We start from the raw sequence: 24,150 nt of genomic DNA, 5'->3' as shown, positions 1-24,150 counted from the left end.
TCTCTGAAGTGCCTGAAAGTGAGAATTAAAAGAAAGCTGAATGATACTGTATTGTAATAACATAAGCAGTTTATCTTCTGTTAATTCCTCATAGGAACATTTGTCTTCCTCAGATTCCTCACAGCTGCTGATTTTTAATTAATTCAATCTAACAATCCCCTCAGTAATTTTACTAACAAAGAATTTCATGTATTTCTTTTGGGTGTCAAACTGCTTAAAAAATTTTAAGGGGTATTGCACTTTTAGGAAGATTTGTTTTTTTCCTTTTTAGCTTGATATATATCAGTCTATTACAAGTGAACAGATTTTTCATTATTTTTTTTAATGCAAAATTGTTCTCAAAGGTACAGTTCTGTCAGTGTTATAACAATTTTTTGTCAAAAATATTTTATATGCTTCCCTTAAGTGAGGGCGTATCTATCATTTTCCTATAATTCTAGAAGATATTGTTGGTCTTAAAAATAAGAACACCTGAGAATTCACTCAATGTTCTTCTCTTCAGTGTTGCTCTTTAGGAAGGCTTTGTAAAGACTGCAGTGTTTTGTTTGTAGAAATACATCTCTCTGACCTGACTGAAAAAAATCTGTTGTTGAAGTAGAATGGTGCAAGGCTATGGTAAGACTTTTGAGATGTAGGCAATTTTTACCCCTTGACTTCACTGTGCTTTTCTTCAGCTGTGGTAGCTCTTTCCAGGCAGCTGTGCTGAGCACAGAGCTCCCCTGGCTGTCACTGAAGGTGGCAATTTTACATAACAATGGAAATAAAGGATTGATATGCAGGCATTTAGTAGAAAGGAGATTTCTTTAATTCTTACATATGGTACTACAGATTAATACAGTTGTTCTCCATTGATGCCTCAATTTTTTTGTGGTCTTAGGGGAGACTTTGCATTTAGTTAATGACTTTTTTTTTTTAAGGTATTTGAAGTGTTTTGTACTATGAACTCAAGTTAAATCACTCAAAAAACCCTTTTACCTCTCAAAGACTTCGTATCCACACTTTCTCCTCAAATAAGGACAGATTCATAATGTTAAAATTTCTGGTTTGTGTCTAAGTCAGATGTCCTCATCACCTTGCTCCCTCATTCTTCCGCTGTTCTCCTAATGCTTTATAACAGATTTTTAAAAACAAAAGGAAGGGCAACATGCATGTTTTCAGAATAAAGTAAGTAACAATTTTAAAGTTATTCCTGTTATTTTGTGTTAAAATACACAAAAATATTTTTGAGAAAGAGAGAGCTGCACAGAACTTTTGAGAAGTAAACCTCAGAGATGTGACTATCCAAGTGTGACAGTACTGTCAGATGCTTAAATTGCTTTCTAGGAGAATTCATTTGAAGAAAAATCAGCTGCATTGCTCTTTCCATTGCTTGTATCATCTCAGTGGTCAGCTGTTCTGTGAGTTGTCTTGTTTAAAACAGCTGAGAACAACTTCAAGTACTTTTAACTTTGTCAGACTCTTCTAAAAAGAAGAGCCCTTCTTTAGTAAGTCAGCAGTGGTTTGACACTGAGTGTACTTGGTATATCTTAAAAATACACGAATCATAAACTTGTTCTTCATTTTTCTCTTTTGTCCAGAGACTCTAGATTCTCTAATGTGGGGAAGATAAGCATTTCTAGAAATTTTTGCAAGACCAGGCTTTATTTCTATGGTTTTGTTAGTTAAATCAAATAGATTTATGGTGATGTGGATCTAAATCATTAGAAGCTTTGAAAAAGAAAATGCTTTTAAATTACTACAAAACTCTTTGAAAGTAATTGAAAAGTAATATATTTTATGTGCATTTAAAATGATTGGTTTCCCTTTTCTGATCTTAGAAATCTTCATATATCTCTTGTTTATGTGATGTAGCTGTAGAGTAACTAGTTGACAGAAAATAAAATGCAGACACAGGAGTTTTAAATTAATTTTACATTTAGTTAAAATGCCAGTCTCAAGATGAAAGTGTAGTATGATATATCTGTTTCTCAGAGTGGTGTTGACAGTCTACAATCTCTTTCTATGCTAGGTTGATCCTTAGATATTTTAAGATCACTTCCTTTTTTACGGCTGCTTTTTGTTACAGAAACCAGAGTCTGCACTGGAAATTTTTAAAGAAGCTGGAGTGCCACGGAAGCAGAAAATTACAACATTTAGTGTAACAGATGATGCCATAATTAAACCAGGTAATCTGAGCTACTGAATATTATATGCATAATCATTTAACATCTGCCACTTGTAGACCTAAATCAAGTTCTGATATGTATTTAATTTTTGTTTTGTATGGAAATTGCTGAATTCTTATTTCTTTGTCATTGAGCACAAACTTACTTTTTTCTTAGGGGAAAAACAGGAAATGGACTATACTTTCTAGCTGTTGAGAAGTAGGATTTTTCCTTTTTCCTGGATATTGTGTTTCCATTGATTAGAAAATAAGTCTAATTCAAACTAATATGAACACTGGGTTAAGAAATAAATGTCTGTAACCTTGACGGACTTGTTGGGAATAAATATGAGTGCATTTACAGGAAGTTCTCTGATTATCCTTATGAGAGGGGCACTGAGAATTTTGTGGTAATGTTTCTCAGGAGCCTAAAAAAGCAGTTTGAGAGTTGTTTCTTCTTGCTGCATTCAGAAGCAGCACTGATGACTGTCATATATGGCATTTTTTCTGGCAGCTTGCAAAGTAAAACATATTCAAACATGTTATAACAAATGTTCTCGCTAAAAAAATCAGTATGAGAAGTTTGGAGATTTAATGAAGAGTTTTAAGTTCTTAATATTTTATTAGCTAGTGTATTTAGGTTGCTTTCATTTAGTGCTTTTTGAGAGTTACAGGTGTTTTCTCAATAATTTCATAGAGTAGGAAATTCTAATGCAATACATCTTTATTTACCATTAGATAAGGTTTTTGGAAAATCTTTTTAAGACACTGCAGTAAGTGATAAAAATCAAATCTAATGTGAAGAGGAAGTCTGGACTGATAAATGGAAGCAAAAGCTTGAGATAAAGCAGAATTGCAAGTTTTCAGTAAGCTGATTTTGCAGTGTGTATATTTTGTATGCTACATCCTTCACATACATGTTTTTATGTCACTTGACAGGCATCTTCCCAGGTGTCTATGGATCATACAAATATCAGATTAAATAATATGAGGATTTTTATAATATGAGGATTTTTATGCTTGAGACCTAGGGGAGACTTACACCATTTCAGTTTGTGTTCATACAGATTTGAAAACAAATGGAAACTAGTGTGGCCATGAAGCAACTAAAATTTATTTTTTTTTAATTGACTTAAAACATGCTTGAAACTCTGTTAAAGATACAGCTGCATGGGTCTTCAGATTAAAGTTCATTTATAACGAACTAAGTTATAAACACTGGTTGTGGTTTTTTAAGCTGCTAAGAGAAGAATATTGCACTTGGATGAAAATAAATTGCTGAAGACAAAATGAATCTTCATTTAAAATTAAAACTTTGATACTACAAGCACTTAGGGGAATGAGTGTAATTGCAGGCAGGTGAGTGATGTCACTGACTGGTAGTACCACTACTTCTACTAAAGGTTAGTGTTTAGGTAATTCCCCAGTGGATGAAGCTGTGTTTCTGCCACCATCTACAGTTAGGAAACACAGTGTCTTAACAAAGAGGAAACACTGCAAAACTTTTTTTTTTATTATTTATTATTATTTTTAACCCTATTTTTTATAGGAAGTGTTTTGATTTGGGTTTTTTGGTGTTTTGGGTAACACCAAAGCTTCCACCTTGTGAAATGCTAGTAGTTTTAAGTGAAGCATGTTCTGTTTTTCTTGCCAAGTTCGTTTATTGTGAGTCTTACCTAATTAAGCATTTTGGGCTTTGCCTCTTTCCGTGTCTGAAGTGCATCATATCTGAGTAAAGCCCCGACCCTTCCTTATTACTCATCTGAAATTGGGCTAGGAACTGAGAAATGTGCTCAAGCAGTAACTACAAAGCATCTATTCTGTTTAGTGAGGTTTATAAAGAATAACAAATGTGAATAAAACCAGAGTTTTGTTTCCTGTGTCCGTAATCTACCCTGGATGGCAATGACTGGATAGTAGTTTGAGGATTTCAGCAGTTAGTTGACCACGATCTCTCCTCTTCTTTTCAAGGTACTCCTTTGTATGCTGCTCATTTCCGCCCAGGGCAGTTCGTGGACGTTACTGGAAAAACGTAGGTCCCTAATGATTTAACATGTGCAGTTTGTCTTTCAAATAGACTGGTTGAATTTTTTTTTTTGCCCTCTACTTTGGCTTGAACTCATGGTTCACAAAAACTGAAATACAATTGGAAGGATAGTGGCAGGAAATATAAGTCCATTTAGCCACTGGGTCAAAAATACCAAATTATCTTTACCTGCTGAGGTTTATTTTTTTATTTTGAGCACAATAGGTAAACAAATAATACTATTATTTATACTATGGCTGTGATTATACATGTGTTGTCTGTTGCACGTACGTGATTAGCATGCAAGTGCTTGACTGACAGCTTGAAGAAGAGGTGCTTGGGTTTAGCATGGGCTAGGAGGCCTCTAACGCAGCATCTGTGATATGTAGAAGTGGGGAATAAATGCTGAAAGGCATCAATTCCCAGAAAGATTGCTTGATTTTGGTTTGGTGAAGAGATGCAAAGAAAGATACATCAGGTGGAATAAAGAAAAGCAAGAAGATAGTGAATACATTTAGCAAAACAGCAGAGCTGTCAAATTCCGTGTTTTGTTTTCTCTCATTCCAGCTCATCTTCTTGCCAGCAATGGCTAATGATCTTTTACTTTAACGTGGGAGGAATGATTTCCTCTCAGACCACTGTGAATGCCAAATTACAGCTCAAGTGGTAAAGGGTATCGAAAGAAAAACTGGCATCTTGCAGCAAAGACTAGTCTTGCCTTTTCTATTATGTCCATGATTTCCACTGCCCAAAAGAACTGAGAACTCCTATTCCATATTTCAGTGAAGTGTATTTTTGTTGTGTTGTGAGAGAAAGGTAATGTTTTCCATTTGAAGTTTTATTTTTTGTGTAATGCAGATAATACCCAGCTGGCTGCTTTGAAATATCACCCATTGTAATTGTCTCATGTATGTGTAATACTTACAAATGTTTAGTATTATTCACAGTGTTTTGTAGAAATGGGGAAATAGACCATATAAGTAGAGCTGGATAGTAGGTGTCTAATGTAGCTACACCTGACTACACCTATGAGGGCACTCTATTGAGGAAAGGAGGTTGAGGAGTTGACTGGAATTAGTATATTTCTACGTTAAACTTCCTCATGTAATAACTTAGATCTGGTATATTATTCCTTCTGCTTCTAAATTACATTCAGTGAACAGCCTATAAGAGACAATAGCTTGTTTGCAAAGCAAAGCACGGTGTCATTAGGAATACAGTCGTTCCATGTTGATTAAGTGTCACATTTTGTTAATGCAAGAAAAGCTTTGTTTTTCTAGAAGTATTTCAAGAACTAACAAAGAGCTTTTTTTGGCAATGTGAAAGATACTGGTAAGCAGCCACACAGTATTGATTTGTATATTGCTGTATGTATTTGAAAATACTAGCAAGCTAAAAATAGACTGGGTTCCTGGTTGTGTTCACTGAATCCATCCTGTCTTCTAATTCAGTATTTCTGATCTGTTTTCTCCAGATATTCATATGATCCCATTTCAGAAATTAGCTTTTTGTTTGTACTGCTGATTTTGGTAGCATATTACACGTAATCCTGCAATATGGGTGAAGAAAAAAATTCTTCAGCTAAAGAGAAAGTTTCAAAAGGCTTGGTTAGCATCTTGATTTGGTTACCAAAGTGTATGGTGGGGTTTTATGGCTGCTTTTAAACTTTCCTTGCAGATGTTTTTGTCAAAGTCTTTTGAAATGTTTTGATTCATTTATACCTCTGAAGAAAAACACTTTCACATAAACGAGAAGGTTCAGTTAAAGGTGTATGCAGTTTGTTTTTCTTTGAAGTCTCATAATTTCTTCAGCACAGTACGAGTAGCTTTTAGAGCACTGACAGTAGGCAGTGCGTCTGCATGCTGTCAATCTCCTTTAGTGCTGAATTTTTTCCTTAGTACTTATTTTCAGCAATTTAAAAGCTCAGTCCTTAAGTTTTACAGCAGTTTTTAATGACAAGACTTTTATTCAGTGCTTCAGAGGTGTGTTCCAAAAATGTGTAAAGTCTTAGTGCCCTTTTGGGGACAGCAGTAAACTTTCCTGTGGCCTGATGGTCTGTTTGAGCCCTGATATGCTTTGGGCTAAAATACATAGCACGGTCCAGAAATGTTTCTCTCACAGGCTGCACTTCTGTGACCTTTTTAAGCTGGTGTAGTAAAGGCTGCTGCCCAAAGGGGAGGTGGTGCTTGCTCCCACAGAGTTCCCATCAGCCTTCTGTTGCTGGTACTGGCGTCCTGAGTTGCGTGAAGGAAAAGATCAGTGTGAGAGATACCTGAATTCTTCTCTGGTTTAGTTTTCAACTGGATGAGTTGCATGGCCCAGCTTGCTGATCAGTCCAATGAGCTTCTGCACTAGTACAAAGATGACCAAAACATGGGAATGGGGAGAGGTGGGATCATCCCTGATAGTGGTAGCCCAATGCTGCATGGAAATGCAAATGTATTATACATACTTTATCTGCCACTTTACAACATGTTTCATGAATGTTTCAGGAAACCTTTGGGACACTGGAAATTTTGACAGTCCAAAGAAAAAGCCAATAGTAGTTTTGTTTGAAATGTGCCAGAGTTAAGTGGTGATTCTGGTGTGTTTATGGTTTATTTAAAATTTGCTAGATTAATGGTGTAATCTGAGCCTTAAAGTATGCTCTACAATTGTCTGAAGGTATTTGACTAAGTAGTTGGAATCCTTTTCTTCTACAGCATCTAAATAGTTGTCTTTTAAATTAGCTAAGTTTCAAGAGTTAGCAGCAAACTAAATTGTAGCTTAATTAGAGTGCTATATTCCAGTAGCTTTCTAAATGAAAATTGGCTCATTAAGTACTGGCATTTTATTTGTATCAAATCTGGAAAATGAGGTTTTGTACAAAATCAGGTGGTTGACCGGAACAGCCACTTTCCTGCAGGTGAGACTAGAAGAACTATGTGTAATTAAACTCTATTTTTAATTCTGCAGAAAGATTATTTTCCTTTCATTTAACATTTGTATGTCTTAGTTGCATATCATCATTGCTGCCTGTGATTCCTTTCTGGGACTCAGGTAATCGTGCTTCAGTGAAGCTAAGTAAAGTAAATGACTACATTCGATGTGTTGAAGAACAGTGGCATTATACATATCAAGTCTCATAAAGATAGGTCTCATGCATGGGTTTTTGTTCAGGTACGGTGTTTAATGTTACTATTGTCAGAACAGAAATATGTAGTCCTTGATTCAAGCCAAGACAACAGGTAGAAGATGTTTTATCATAAGTAGGATGATAAACATTCTACTTCAGTGTAGGTTCTTGATCGTATCACAGATTCTGCACACGATTCTTTCAGAGTAGAATCTAGATATTAATTCTTTTTAATTAATACATGGTTCTGGATTAAGATCCCGCTTTCAATATCAATACCTGCAGTTGTCACTACTATGCCTATTAAGAGATTTTTGGAGTTATGCATCTTCTTATGCATGTTTGAGTTTGTTCTGAATTAGAATTGTATTGTGTTTCATAGATTTTAATGAACAAGATGAAGTGTGATGTCAGTAGTTAGGGCTTTGGGCAGGGAAAATGGGGGGGTTTTGGTGAATTCTTAAATTGTCATAGAGAGCATCATAAAAAACATAACTGCAGGGGAGGTACATGTTTGGTTGATATCTTTTATACATATGTAGGCTAATGTGACATTACATAGACTAGCGTATATATTATACTAAAAGTATATCAATATATAGTATACATAAAATAGTATGTATTGCATATGTGATAAATGTATGTTTTAATCTTTTGATTTGGCTAGCTCACACTAATGTTATGAAATGCTTATTAGAACTAAATTCACAAGACATTTTAAGTAATAAAAAAACTAGTATTCTTTTGGGGGATTTTTCCGTTTCATTCACTTATACAAAATACTGTTTTAAGTTTAGTTTCAGTAATTATTTTTCTTGTATTTTATTGGTGATACTTGCTGAATGCATTCATACCTAGTAACTTTCAAGAAGGGCAAAGAAAGCAATTAAACAATTTGACATTAATAAGTGATACCAAAAGCAGACACCTGGCACCTGTTCAGAAGTCAAGAAGAACGTATTCTTACACATTTGTTAATTTTTTGTCAGAATTTAAAAAATTTAAGAAAATAGTAAACTGTATAAATAACTCTCTGATTAGTACTTCTTGAGCAGCATGCATTTAAAGTTCTTTTCATTGTTTATATAAGGTCAATATTAGTTTTAAAGCACTTTGCTTTTCATACAATTGGAATAATGTAAAATCTTTGCATTAGAAATACAGATAAGTTTTGAGTCACAGAAAATTTATTCATAATACTTACTTCTTTGCATGTAGTAGAGAAATCCATCACTTGTTTGAGAATAGCTGACATCAAGGTGGATTTAGGATGGAAAAACACTGTTCTTCTGGAATGGCTGAGGTATACTGGCTGAGCTACTAAGTACCTAGTTGAACTGTCCTCCTTTCTAAATTTGATTTAAACAGATGTTAATAGCTCCTTTATTTTAAACTCTACATTTTATTTACATAATCCTGTAGTTTTTATTCTGGTTCGAGCTTTATTTCAGGTTATGAATCTAGGAAGAAACATACACTGTCTGTAATTGTTTTTCATCTTGACATGTGTTTAAAGAACATTGTATAATGTTTATTCTTTTTAAAAAATAAAAAACTCGAAAATGAAAGAAAACTATAACTGCTTCATATTTAATAAAAACTTGGTTTTGTTTTCAATCATGATGATAACTGCACCACATTGAGTAGAAAATTAATGTTCAAGAAGTCATAAGAGATGGTGTATTTGTAGGTAATTCAGAGACCTTCAATCAGTTTTTCACAAATAAAAAATAAAACTACTCATCATATTGGTTCAATAATATTTTAGAAAGAACCTTGGTAGATAGTAAAGAATTATACATTATGAAATGCTCTAATTTCAGCATTGAGATATACTTCCTTTACTTTAGCCAGAATATTTCAGATGTTGGAGATTTGTTTTCGTATTCCAAATCAACAGATGGATAAGAATTTTCAGGTTTACCAGAGTGCTCTTTTAGTCTGCCACACTTCCTTTAAATTTCCTAAGGCTTCAGTATTGTAAGGTCTGGGTCTTTGTTCACAGAAAAAATGTGTGTAATTGGAAAGACTAAGAAGTAGATGAGATTACTCTATTGCATAAATCATTAAACACTAGCAACTCTATCTTGTGATATAATCTCTTCTTTTTGAAGATACATTTGATGAAGTAAACATTTTTTTCAAAATGTGTCTCTTAGAAGTATTAACTATTATATTTTATATTTTATTAAAAAGTACAATTTACAGTATTCTAAATTGTCTAAACATGAACAATCTGAATGAAATATTGACGTGGTTTCATGACATCAGGGACTTATGCTTCCTAATTTAAGTTGACAGTGCTATTTTCTTTTTAAATGGTAGCTTTTGATGGTTGTATGGTTTTCTCTGAATTGCAAGTACATTTCTGCAGCTAAAGAATTAATCATGCCCCCAATCTGCTCCCTCTGGTAACTGCACAGCTGTTGTTATGCAACCCACTTGCAGTTGGTTTTGGAGAGTTTGCTAATTCCATCTTCCAGCTAGAGATGCCAGAAGTAGTCTACTTGGAAAACATGGCCAATAATAAGATAGTTGCAAAGAAGAAAATAGCATTTTGGCTGAACAGATACAGGTTTTTCTGTAGCTTAGTTTCTGCCATGTATTTCAAAGTTACTAATCTCCTAGCAATCTGCAGACAGAAAAGGCTCAAAATTTGTCTTTTCTTAAAGCATATTTTTCAAACCTTTTTTTTTTTTTTCTTTTTTACAACTATCACTGTTTATTAATGCAAGCTTTTAAAAGAAACTGGTTCATGAGAAACTGGTTCATGAGAAACTGGTGTAACAGAGCCTTGCATCCTTTAGGTTTCTGTCTCGTGTTTGTGATCCCAGGTACCCCCCTCCCGCAGATGCCTTCGGCTCCCTCTCGGAGCCCTGACTCTCCATATCCCCGTGGTGCACCACCGTCTGCTGGGCTGGAAGGGCTCTCTTGTTGGTGGCAACCACTTGCATGACTGGCAGCTTGCAAGCCAAAGGAACATATCACTACTTTAATCACATTTTAGCATATCCTTAGTTGTAGGAAAGGAGCAAAAAAAATTCAGGACTTTGTAACCAATCATTTTGCTTTCAAACTATGACGTATCTTTCTTCTGTGTCAAATTTAACAGGAATTGACCACTAAGTTCTGAGCAGGGAAAGGGAAAACTAAGACACTGTGATGGCACAAGTCATGTTTCCTGATGGTTCTGTGGCTGTAGAGAGTCTTTTCATTTGTGCTGGTTTTGACTGTAGCTTGACTTGCTCCAGGCAGCTAGGCCAGCAATCAGAGGGGAATTATTCAAGCGAAAGAGGAAAGAATCCAGTTTTTGTGAATGCTGGTGTTTTCAGCATTTGTATAGTTTCTCTAGTTCTTAATGGTAGTGCTTTTCTGATCAGGGCAGTCAGCAAAATGTAGTTCATATATACAGCATGCTGTATGCATGTTCATACACAGTTTTATTTTCCTGTGATTGGCCTGAAGGTTCTAATGCTTGAACTAATAGTACCACGACATTTCAAAGTGCATTAGCAGAGAAAGGATTTCTGTGAATTGGAGGAAAAGGTTCATCTTGTTAAATTAGTTAAATAATCAGTGCAGCCATAAATGCAGTGGTCATACTCCTCGTTTTGGAAACAATGCCAGTGTAAACACGCACTTTAATTGGCTTTTCTTTTGTGCAGTGGTGAGGCAATTTTTCCTATTGAGTTTGTCTCTGCAGTAAACAGAGAACTCCAAAGCCAGTAATACTATCATGTGCCTCAGAGATTAAGGTGTGGACTCTGCAAATGTTTTTTGTTACTGTGTTTTAGACCTTACTTGTCAGATGAGTACAGATCAAAAGCGTTAAGTGTTTTCACTACACATAAAACTGTTTTTAAGAGATGAGTCTATTGTAGTTTGGAAAAGAAATGTTCCTTGATTTATTTTTATGCTAGTCTAAGCAGCCATCTCTTTCCTCTCTTGATGCTTAGGGCCTGTCATTAAGTTTGGGCTTTTTGTTTGGTTGGTTGGTTTCTTCATGCTGGTGTCCACTAGGTGAAAGCTTCATTACTGTACCATGTATTGAGGACCATCATAGCAAAGAACATTTTATGTTAGTCTTTTTGCTTATTTGACTCTCTTCTAGTGCTTCTTATTCTGTAAAGCAACCTTTTAAAGTATTGCACTATAATATGTTTATGGTGGAAAATACAAACTTACAGAAAAATAATATTATTCTTTCTGCTGAGCTTTGCTAACAGTAAAAAGATCATGAACCTGACTGAAATTATTGGTTACTGCTAGAAACCTTAAGTATGACTAATCCAGGGTTGTTTCTTAATTATTTTTCTTTTCAGAATCGGTAAAGGATTTCAAGGTGTCATGAAAAGGTGGGGGTTTAAAGGTCAGCCTGCAACCCATGGCCAGACGAAAACTCACAGACGTCCTGGAGCAATATCTACCAATGTGAGGATTCCCATTTCCTGTTTAAACATTCTTCAGTATTTTTAGAAGTCCTTACTAAAAATAAACAAATTCACAATAACTAGCTGTTACCATCTACTCTGTGGTAGCAGAGAATTCCAGCTGTTTCAAAGGAAGTTCAGAAACCTGTATAATGAGCAATACAGATAGCTGTTCTCTTATGCCTTGATTTATGAATATTATATATTGCTGGTAAGTGAGCAAACATATTTTAACTGAGCAAGTTGTGGTATTTTGTCATATAACTGAGAGGAATAGTCTTAATGCTTCAAAGAGAGTTCTAAGAATCTTTCAACACAACATTTATAGATTGGAAAGGATTTACTTGTTATTTCATACTGCAGATATTGTACTGTTCTTTGAACCCTAGTTGCTTTTATCACCTTGCCTGGATTGTGTAGCTGCTTACTGAACTCTTTGATTCCCAAAATAGTTTGTTAGTTTCTAAGCATTTTTCAGCAGAGCACAGAATAATATTTGTAAGTTTCAAACAATAAGTAATATTAGTTTGAAAGCTCTTTGGAAGAGCTTCATTTAAAACTTTGTCCCTATAAATGTTTGTACCACATGTAGGCTAAACTAAGAGAGATTTTTGCAAACTAGCTTTGTTGTACAGAGTTAAGACCAACTAAGACACAGTACTGAACCTGAATTGTCTGTAATTTTTGTAGAGAAATTAAAATAAAAATTAAAAAAGGATTAATAATGCTCAAGAGAATAGTAGAAGCAAAAAGGCATGAGGCAATGAAGTTAGAGAGTACTTGAGACTGTGAAAACATACAGTACTGATTTGTAGTCTTTCATTTCAGCTGGAAAATGAATTCTACACTTGGCACTGTGTTCTCTAAAGACTGAAGAACATAAATATTTGAACATACAACATGTAGTTTTAGCAGATGGTATTCATTGTTACAAAATAACCCCTCTTATCTTTAAATTAGAATTTCCTAAGCAGTAATGCTGGTTGTAATTTCACAAAATACATAGAATGGGAAATAGTATTGGAAATAGAGATGATGAAAAGGAAACGAGGTAAAAGGATGCAATAGGGGAAAAACAATGCCTTGATTTTTATTTTCCAGTCTAGCGTTGACCACCTCAGATGTTTTTGTAATCCCGCATCGTTCAGTATTGAATCCTGTCCCTGGAACTTCATTGCAGCTGATTTCCTGAAATCATAATTTTCATGCAAGTTAAGAAAAAATTAAACAGTATTAATGAATAACAGTGGTGCAGAAACTGAGACAAGTCCCTTGATAATAGTGTAGAACTGAAAATTATTGCACTTATTCCTGCTTTGCACTTATTCCTGCCTTTTCTTTTCTACCTTTGTTCTCCAGGTGATACCCAGCCAAACAAAAATGGGATATAGAAACTAAGCAATAGCAGGGAATGTAATTAAAAATTCTGTTACCAGAAATACATGCTTTTAAAAATCAGTTTAACATCAGTATAAAACTCATAGATTAGGGAGAGGGGAGAGACTACAGTGTATCTTCATTTTGGCAGCCTTTCAGGGCAGGAGGACTTGAGCATCCACAAGTTGTTTAGGGAAGTTTCCAGTTGCTGCGGTCTGTGATGTAGCTGAGAGTCTTGTGTTGAGAGGGGTTTGAGGAAAAAAAAAACCTGTTCATGATTTTCACGACATGGAAGTATGGGATGAGTGCAGATTTTGCGCTGAATCTATACACATTAAGAAAAACTAGAATCCCTTCATTCATCTAACTATTTATAGCAGTTTTATGATTGAGGTCAAGTATTTCAGTTAACATGTAGAGTAATACCTAAACTCCAGCAGAAGGTGTTTAGAATGCTAATCAGTATTAGATATTTTCAGCATTAGATATTTTCACCATTGGAAATACCAGCATATTTTCTTTGTGCTCCTCTTGAGTTTGTAAGTGTACCTCTTGCACTTAGATGATTTTTTTTGGCTCTGTTTTTATCTAGAAAGCCTCCAAAGTTTATCGTGGAAAGAAAATGCCGGGTAAAATGGGTAACATCTATAGGACATCTTTTGGATTAAAGGTGAGTTCTGAGTATATTAGAATGTGTCTAAGATGGTTGCATTGCCAAGTGGTGGACTTAGCCATGTAGCCTTGTGTTGGTGTACTGTCTGTCACTTGTGTCAGAATCCAAACAGGAGTATCTTGAAGTGAGCAAGCCAGAAGGACAAGAGCAGCAAATGTGTGCTTCTGTCTGCTTTGGGTTACAAATAAGTTATCTGAATTCCCTTTTCATATGTGTACCCTGAGAACTGGGGTTTCAGGTGATACTTCCACATCTGATGTGTTTTTCACTGTGTCCCTTGACTTCTGCCTTTGAAGTGGGAAAACAGTTAGGCTTTTGGTGACCTTCAGTTAATGTTTTCAGGTCTATTCCGCTTGTTCAAACCCAACCCAAGTCTGAGGTGTTTCAAGTCCTAAGTTTATCGTGGTCCTTCACTTTCATGTGCAAAAAGGAGATTATAGTTTCTGTCTACATTCTAGTGGACGCATAGCTGCAGCAGGCACTAGGCTATTACAGCTACTGTTCTCTGTCTCTGAAGGCAACCTCTGCAATTTGCACAAAAAGCATATTAGCCTCTGGTTTGCAAAAAGTATGTTTCTGCTGCTCTCTGCTAACCAAAACTAATTTTTTGTAACAGAAAAAAAAAAGTATGTTGAGCACCTCATAAAATTAAGAAATTAACAAATGATCACAGTAATGTTTTTGTGAGCATATTTGTTTTAATTTGTCATGTGATGTTTTTCAACAGCTGTAGAGGGAAGAGAAACTTGGGAGCTTCAGATGGCATGATGCTGAACAAGGAACTGCCTTACCAACTATAGCCTGATCACAAGCCCTTTAAAACTGTTTAGTACATTCCTGCATTAGAAAGCTATGCACTCAGAGTAGCGTGTGACTGAATTTTGTGGCAAGTTTAGGCCTGTGCAGAATATTTTTCTTCTCCAGAGTACCACCTCCAGCTAATCAATTTGTGCTCTGCTGGACTACTGTTTGAAAAACTGGGAATAGTCTCTAAAATGAGCTCAGTGTCTCTTTTCCTGTCTCCTAGGTGTGGAGGATCAACACAAAACATGACATTATTTATGTGAATGGGTCTGTTCCAGGTCACACAAATTGTCTGGTGAAGGTATGTTTGCTAGTTTCAACTTACTGGTATTTGTGACTCCTAAGCTCTCTAAAGCTCTCTTACAAAAGGAAAAATGTTGGTTGAAGGCAATCTTAATTTCTTCAGAGTCCCATCTTGTACTATTGAATTAAAGGGCAGTAGGATCAGTTCTGTAAAAGAGAGTGATTAAGAGGGCAGTAAACGGCTTATTCTTTGCTTTGCATTGGGGTTGTGCACCCCCATGTAGCATACAATAAACCAACACAGGTGCTGAAACCCTGTGCTGTGTCTCAGGGCTGGGTCCATCCCCTTTTAATACTAACCCGAGCCAATAGAATGGTGGTGAGTTTTCCAGAATATTATTTAAGGACTGTATTCATTAAGAGAAATTCACAGCAAGCATTGCTTTAAAGGTTATTCAAAGCATTCCCATACACAGTAGCTGTTACCTTTCCAAGAAGCAGTTGAGGTACAGGTGGAGACAGCTGGAGTTCACAATAATGATAAATGTTTCCTTTGAGATCAGTATAAATATGTCAGTGTTATTTTCTGTGGCATTCTACAGAATTAATTTCTAATTTTATGGAGATTGTTTCAGGATTGTCTATGAAAAAATAAACAAGTCAAATATGTGTTCTTACAGTGTAAATAACCCACATCAGAGCAAGAAAAGTGCTTTTAAGGATTATTTCTGAAACAGACTTTTCTTTCTAATTAGGTGTATTCTACACATCTGCAAGCACAAATTACTTGGAGGAAGTTGTTTCCTTTCTGACTTAATAGAGTACAGGGTATCAAACATCTTTATTATGAATTATTATAAAGATTTTGTTGTATATATACCTATATGTCTGATACATAGTTTACAGTCCTCAGAAGTATTGTAGGGATTTAAATGATCCAGTTCTTAAAGTTAGAGTTGATCAAGTTCAGATGTTTTCAGTTAGTTTATTATGTTCTTGTCATATTTTACTATGGGCATCTAGTTCCTGTTATGCATTTCCTAGTTGTGGAACAGAACTCCACAGTTACTGGGCATTAAGTAAAGCGATGCTAGCTTTCAAATGGTTGTTTTACACACAAAAAAAATGAAGTTGTTTGTTGTGTTTCTCTCACTGGAAATAAGACCTTTTTTTGTGATTGCGGTATCTCTAAACTGCTTTGATAGTAATGTCCAGCCCAAGCCTGGAGAATACATTACACATTTCTCTCCTAAGGTAGTGAAAATCAGTTAGCAGATGTCCAGGAGAAGTAGTTTTCAGGATAACTTCTGCAAAATTACTGGGTATGACATCAGTGACATAGAATTAAGACTGTAGCTTGACTGGCTTTTCATCCATAAATTGGGCTGAATGACCTTTTCTTCAACTGTATTCGAAGTGTTTTTCCTGATCCTGAGCCATGAGCCTGGTTGCTGTATGTTAGTCTGAGCTTTAAGTGTGAATTTGTTGTAGGATGTTGGTTTTAAATCACAACATACATATACAAGCAACATAATGTTTGGTGCCTAGGCTTTATTCTTTGATCTTAATAGTTCTTTTAAGAAAGAGCTAATTGTTGCAAAAGGTTGTGAGGTTGTGCATCTTGTTCTCCTAGTCATGCTGTCAAAATCCACACTTACATGGTTCAGTGGCAACTGCATGTACACATCTCAGATGTTTTATCTGCAAGGATACAACATTTTATGAAGCCACTGAGACTCTGAATACAGTACTTATTTCTACCAGCTCATAACTTTTATTTTAAATAGACTCGGTAAATTAATTTTTTTGATTTCTGGTTTTAAGTGAGTTTAGAAAACAAACATTTATTGAGCACCTGCAATGCGAACTGTTTTTAAAAGCAAAGCTGTGTGTGTTAATACCACACATTATGTACAGCACAAAGATCTCACTTAAATCAGTGATCCCTTGCTAATGAGACACAACACACTTCCACTTGGAGAAGAACCTACTGGAAGTGTTACATGCTTTCTCTTGTGATTGGGTCACTTCCACCTTTTTCTTCCACCTTCTCCTTTTTCTTTATGCAGACACGACTGTTGCCTAGGCTGGAAAGCGTCCCCCCTTAGCACCTTGGATTTACTGATTTTGTTCTGAAAGCAGTCCCGCTGTTAGCTTAAAAAAAATCCTTGAGGCAGCAGTGCTTGCCACAGTCAACAGCAGGCTGAGCACATGCAGTAAAACACCCGTGACACCTGTGATGTGAAGAGGGTCACGGCCTTTGATTGCCGTGGCACTCTGCTGCATACCATTCAAGTGCTCGCCCTGTCCGAGAGTGATTTCTGTTCAGTTCACTCGTCATGGATGGTGATTGGAACTTTATCCTAAGACCAAAAGTTAAAATGGCTCCATTGTTTTTTTTCAAGTAAACTTAAATCTGTCAGCATTAACTAAGTGGTACAGGCACTTTCCTGACTGCTTTATTGATCCTTGGACATGATGTCTACAAGGTACGGAATCTGGATTAATTGTATTTGCAAGTTACTTGTATTTAAAATATTTCAAGTCCAAGTACCTTCAATTATGCATTTTGGCATATGTATTCCAGAGTTGCAGCTAATTCCATTAATGAGGGTTGAAGATCCGTGAGAAGAATGAGAGACACTGTCCCTTAGAGCTCTTTGAGTAACATAATACAATATTTAAAAGATCTTGATGAAAGTGCTCCAGACTTTCATGGTTTTTTAGTGTAAATAACACTGTTTGAGATGAAGACACAGTTGTAGGTATTATTACAAATAAGAATAGATTTCTAAAAATTGCTTACTCACATATTTGGTGATTGGAGGGTGTAAGTAGTGAGCAACAGTTCATTCCAGTTCCTTGAGCTGGTGAATCCATTCTGTTTTTTTTTAATTCCATATGAATTCCATATGAATTACATGTATCTATTAATTTTTTTCCCTTATATTTTCAAATACATTTCTGAAGAGTAGAGAAAGCTTTAATTAAAGCATGCAAAGAAATACTATTTGGCATGTGTTCTCTAAATTCTGTAGCTTTTTTCCAATTAATCTCTTGATGCACTCCTCTGTGGTGTTTTTAGCTTGTGTCTTATGCCTTTCTTCCAGGGTGTTTTCTTGTTTCCATATAGACTTTGATTTTCTATATATTGTTCTATATTTGTTTGAATCTGTAATTGGGGAGAGAAATTACGGGATATTAGTATTCATAATTACTGTTTATTCTACTAAATAACTGCCTGTAATTTCGTAGGCCTAATGTCCAAGGGATTTGGATCCATCTGACTTTGAGCTCAAAAAGTGGAATATCGCATAATACTTTTCCCTTTGTATGTCTCTAAGGAAGGCATTTGTGTTCAGTACGCACTCTGTTGCTTGGTAACCATTAAAACCACAGTGCACCTTAAAGCATATATTTATTTTGTATGTTATGTATTTTTGGAAACTTAGTGCATCAGCACTGTATCCAGATGGAGATGAAGCACTTATATTTTTCAGGTTTCATTTTCAGCAGATAAAAGTGCAGAATAGTAGGATTGATGAGTTCATGGTTTAACTAGAAATCAGTTTTCATTTGATACTGCACACTGAAGCATGCAGGTAAATAACTGACATAAGTAATGTTTCTAGCCAACTGGAAAACTAATCTAAAAAGCTTACTTTAAAAATGATTTCTTTCTCAATGAGAAGGTATAATAAAATTAAGAAACTTTAGCAGTGTGCTAGAATGTATGGAATTGTTCTGTTGTAAGAGTAACACTGCAGAATAAGCATTTGTAAATTAGTGTGTTGTGCCTATCAAGATAGCGTACCTCAGGTAATACCTGTTTCTCTTGGTGTGTCTTCTTAGCAGGACCAGTAGTTAAATCTTTGGTCTCGATTCTCTGGAAAAAAAAAAAAAAATGATAGTTTTTTTCTTTTGGAAACTTATGGCTCTCGATTTCTCTACCAAGTATATTGCCAAAAAGTTCTCTCCGGTCATTCAAGAGAGAAGCACAAGACTATATCCCTTTTTAAGTAGTTGCTTTGTAATGGAAGGGATACTATAACATGATATATTGTAATTCAGGATGTTATAGTTTCTTTGATTATGTTTTATACCTGTCCTAATTTTAAGGCATCCGATTTTCTTAGGACATTCAATATTGATCACTTTGAATAGATCACTTGTAGTAAAACCAGAAATTCTGGCAAATCTTGTAAACTATAGAGTTGCTTAGCAAGTTAGATACTGAACTGGCCTTTTTGTATGCTAGCATTGAGCTAAATTTGAAGTATACAATTGGTTTAGATAAGTTTATTAGCTCAAGCAGAATCCTAACTTCTCGGTCTTCTCCTACTGCTTTCCTTTTTTTTTTTTTTTTTTTTTTTTTTTTTTTTGTAATTAGAGAAGTCTGTAGTGGTTTGCATCGTATTTTGTATCACACTTGCCAGTATTACTGTCTGTGTTTCTAGCTGCTGATGCCTGAGTAGGGTGTGCTGTGCTGAAAGTGAGGAAATGTGGGAATAGTGTGATGCCTTCACTTCCTTCTTTTTCCCTGTCCCGTACCTTGGGCCCCATGATAGAGTTGTGTGAAGGTGTTGGTTGGTTGGTTGGTTGTTTTTTTAAGACAAAATAAGGCTGGTCAGAAATGGATGTAGTTCTTTAACTTAATCTTCTGTCTAGCTTCAAAAGCAGCAGAGAAGCTGAACTAGGTAATAAATGACACCTGAGGAGACTTTTTCTAACATTCTGTATATTTAAACATGTTTTCCTGTTTTGCAAACACATTCTTTGCTGTGGTTGCTAACACAGCTTGAAGCCCTGTTAAACTGCACATGTGAGTTGTGACTTAAGCATCAATGACTGTTTGAGACCATATTAAGTATTCCGTGGTGATAGATTTTTGAATTTGTATTTGTTTATACTACCTGTTATGCCGTCAATATATGGGACGTGCATATGTGCAGTTTCTTAATTGTCTGCAAAACCCTTACTGACTGTTTTAAAGATTTAGTGACAAAATCCCAACCAGCTTCAATTTCAGCTTTCTCTATTATTTTTCTTAGTAAAAAACTTCACAGAGAATATACTGTAGTGTATGTGCACTAGTATATATACCATCTATCTGAGGTATAGTGTACTGTAATATATAATAGTATTAATACAGAAGTTGAGCAAGCCAAGTGATTGTGTAATTGATTCGGTAATTGAGTTATACAGTGAATGCTTTTATGGATAGTAACAACCAGTTGGGCTCTTGGCCTCATTCTGTCTGTGGATGAGAGCTAAATTCACTGGATTTTAGTAACGCAGAGCATTAAATTTTACTCGTTTATTAGGGATGCTTTCAGAAGACTACTGGGAGAACCAGAGCTGTGCTGGGTCACATGTACTTGCTGTCACTGTACATGCTTACACAGACAAGTATAACTGCTGCTGCAAACCATGTAATTCCTTTATAATACTGTGAAATTATTGTGCAGGAATCTGTTGTAATACATACAAGAAAACTTTGGTATGCTGCACCCTTGACAAACGTAAAGGGAGTCATTCAGTAATCCTCTGGAAAAGGCAGATAAATCATACCATGTTTTAAGTTGCTAATCGGTACTTTCAGATTTAAAATGAAATTGAATTCTTCTTTTTGATAGGAATAATAATGGTTATATATGTAACAACTTTTGAAACTTAGAAGTAAGAAAGAGGTTTGTTCATTCGGTTTGGTTGTGATACTCTAAGATGGTGCTTCGGGAGTAGGACTTAAATTGCATTTGACAGCAGTGATTGTAGAAAGTGGGAAAAGAGCAGTAGTTTTCACCTGTCAAAAGAAATACTGCGTCAATTACACCAATCAAAAGAACACATCAGAAGAAAATAGCTTTAACAGCAGATGTGGCTTGTGCTTCTGGGATCTGTCAAGCTTCTGAGGAGTTTGGAAGGGGCAAAATGACACAGTATTGTGCTCCTCTGAAAGCAACAATGGTCTGTTGAAAATGTTTCATAAGAATCTTAAAACTACTTTACAAATTCTCCTTATCACACAAGAGGCACTATCTGCAAAATGCCACTTGACATTAATATGTAAAATACAATGGTTAAGGCTGAACAGAAATCTTACATTTATTTAGATCAACTAATGCAAGACTAAGATTAGACTGTTGGGTTTGCCTTCGATTAAGAGCAGATGTCATTCCTAAATCCTGTGATAAGATGTTATTTTAAGAAAAGAGGGGAAAAAAAAAAAAAAAAGAAAACAAAATTCCTTTCGTTTTTCAGGTGTCCAAAACTGCCTGTAATGACATAGCCAGTATGTAACAGCACATATTATTTCATGATGAGAATAATCCAAAATAACAAAAAAGTAGACATGAAAAACGTTTTAATAAGATGCAAATGAAATTAAGAAGTTATCAGAAATGAAATAATGTATTCTGATCTTCCTAATATCGTTGTAACTCATGTAGAGACCATGGGGATTTTTGCTGTTGACAAAGAAGGCTTATGATGTATTATAGGATTAGAAAGTAAAAGCGGAAGGAGCAAGGGAAATAATAGGTAACTGGTGAAGTTATTAAAACATATTTTCATATAGTAAAAGAAACAGCAGCAACGTATTGAAAGGGAAGGATGACTTCTCAGCCTCAGCAGTTCAGATGGCACTGTTGAAGGTGTCTGACCCTGTTCCCTCTGAACTCACCCCTGCTGGAACTGTTGCAGCAAAGGTCTTTTCGACTTGGACCTCAACCTAGTTTATTCCATATAGATACATAATGTAAATTGCTGTCTGCTGGGACTACAGGTACTTCAGTGGTTTTGCATGGCAGTTTACAGGTGAATAGAGAACACTTTTTGTAGGGAGATGTCTGGTGGAAGAGGAATAATATACTTGAAAAGCTAGTAGATATTCTAACGTGTTGAGCGCTTCACCCCTTCATTCTTAAGAAAAGGTTTTCTTCTGTTTATTGAGCCGGCACTTAGAAAACTGTTGGAACTTCCTCAGGGGGAAAAAAACTGAACAAACAAACAAAAAAAACAACTTTTTTTTCAGCAGCTGAAGTTTAAGTCAAATTTATTGTGCACTTTATCTGCAGGAATCCTCATGGACTTTGGGAAAGGCTCAAGTAATAGCAGATATGAATCTGGTAAATATAGTGCTGTCAGAACAGAACTTTCAGTGGACATAAAATTGTTTTATTTAATTTCTGATATAAATCACAATTGTCTTATGTGAGGTTTTTGTCCAACCAAGTAAGAAAAAGCTTCCTGTTCTTTAAAAGCCCACCAAAAAAATGAGGGGAAGAGCTTATCTTCTCTGTACTAAAATCTATTTGTATATTTATTTGTACATCTATATTTTTTATTTGTATGTCTACTTGTACATTTATTTTTTTAATCCAGTGGAGTAGAGTAGCTAAAGGGATTATTACAGCTCAGGAGGAAGATCATACATAACAATATAGAAATTAAGAATTTTATTTTAAAAAAAAATTTCATCGCTCGAGAATTTGTAGCTCTTTTTTTCTTCAGAGATACCAGCTTTCTATCTTCTACCGCAGGCAAACTGCTTTTTGCTGATAATTCTAGCTACTAATTTTCTTCAGAGATTGGAGTTTCAGGGGCTAGATTTTAAATCTTTCCACATGTAGAGAGGTCAGTAAAGGAAAGTAATTGCTCTGTGGCACTACAGTTCTTGGAAATTAACTTTCTAAAAGGCTCATGTTTGACAAACCTGGGTACTGATTCCTGAGTGAAGAGTTTAGATGCTTAACTCTGCAGTCACTGAATAGCTCTGCAGTAGCCAGAGGGACTGAATACAGCACATGCACATACCTTTGCAAAATTACTTGCCATAATTAGTTTGTATTGTAAATACAAAAGCATGTCTTGGTTGTTGAAGAGGTAATTACATTGCATAATCTAATTTGATATGTCATGTAGGAAAGCACTGTGGGATATAAACACAGTTTAAACAAACCATGCTTGCACACATTTATTTTAATAGCATTTTTAAATATTGAGCAATGAATTAATGAGAATAGGTTTTGATTCTCTCACAGTAGTGATAAATCTATCACACAAGTAATAAATTCTCTCTTGAGTTTTTTGTTTTGCTGTTTTTTTAAAAGCTCCTTAATGACAAGTACAAAATGTTAAATTCGGTAGCTGGAGTTGATGTTAAAATAGCTGATGATTATACCTGGAATTCGTCAGATAAACAAGCATAATGTGAATGCTGTTGTTTTTTTTCTTATGCATGCAAGATGATTTCTTTAATTTCTAGTGTATCACTGTCTGAAAGTCTTCTGTAAGATTTATTAATCCCACACTTCCCCCTCCTGCTCTTTAGGTCAGAGACAGCAAATTGCCTACTTACAAGGACTGCAATAAAAACCCTCCATTCCCTACATTTTTTGCTGATGGAGATGAAGAACTACCAGAAGACCTGTATGATGAAGAGATTTTCCAGTTCACGGATCCATCTGTCACATATGCATAATGTTCTTCACATCCTTGAAAACACAATTTTGTTATTTTCACAAACTTTGCAATGCTGTATAAAAGCAAACCTATGAACTGTAGTCTGGCCAACTGACTGGAACACTTCAGATATTGCCATTTTGGTCAGGTTATAAGATTTACCACTGTCAATTTCAAACCTGTATTTAAGGCAGCAGATGAGTGAGGGACAGGTTGTAAAACACACAGAACAGTTTGTCTTCAGCGGTCTTCTGTCCTCCTGTCTCAGGCTGTGAGAACTTGCACATTTCTGAAAAACTGTTTTGAAGATGGTTCCATTTAATTTTCCGAATGATACCAAACTCTGTTTCTCTGTTGGGAGAAGTATTCTGGCCATCTCTGGTCAATCAAAAAAACTTCTAAATCTGCTTTGGCATCTGGGGGGATCTGTGAAGAATAATCCAAAATAAAACAAGAAAATGCATTGCTCTGTAGCAGCATGAGCTTGTTTTGTTTCCTACTTTTCACCAGAGCTCTTTCTCTCATTTTGCTTTAATGTTGTGTTGAATTTAACGTAGCAGATACCCAACAAATTTTCTAGGGGAAAGATGATGCCAGCCACTGTCTCTTCAGAGAGTTCTGGCAATGTGTACAGTGAGGGGGTGTTCGGATGGGAAATGTTCAGTAACAAAGCAGCACTAAGACTGCAGTGGCCACCTGTTTGTCGCCTTTGCTGACAGCTTGTTCCGAACTTCACGGAGGATCCCTTGCATGCTCTCTGGAGAAATATCTCGGCGTCTACCATTGTCTCTGTATTGGATTCTTATGCTGTTACAGGAGAGCTATTACAAAGAAAACAAGCCAAATGTGAAGGATTAGTCTTTATGATAATACTGA

General features: G+C 35.5%; 1 protein-coding gene across 1 annotated transcript in view; it reads left to right on the top strand.

Annotated features, from left to right (window-relative positions):
- The window catches only part of MRPL3 (mitochondrial ribosomal protein L3), a 29,551-nt gene extending 5,804 nt beyond the window's left edge, over positions 1–23,747 (top strand). The window contains exons 5-10 of the mRNA XM_042806360.1: positions 2,066–2,165; positions 4,115–4,175; positions 11,607–11,715; positions 13,684–13,761; positions 14,792–14,869; positions 23,144–23,747. Coding sequence (XP_042662294.1) covers positions 2,066–2,165; positions 4,115–4,175; positions 11,607–11,715; positions 13,684–13,761; positions 14,792–14,869; positions 23,144–23,293 — 576 coding nt within the window. The 3' untranslated portion in view covers positions 23,294–23,747. The remainder of the gene's footprint in view (positions 1–2,065; positions 2,166–4,114; positions 4,176–11,606; positions 11,716–13,683; positions 13,762–14,791; positions 14,870–23,143) is intronic.
- Positions 23,748–24,150: the final 403 nt, after the last annotated feature.

The sequence above is a fragment of the Tyto alba genome, unplaced genomic scaffold, assembly GCF_018691265.1.
Source record: "Tyto alba isolate M040663 unplaced genomic scaffold, T.alba_DEE_v4.0 Super-Scaffold_46, whole genome shotgun sequence".
Lineage (NCBI taxonomy): Eukaryota > Metazoa > Chordata > Aves > Strigiformes > Tytonidae > Tyto > Tyto alba.
This window is presented reverse-complemented; position numbering and strand designations above follow the sequence as displayed.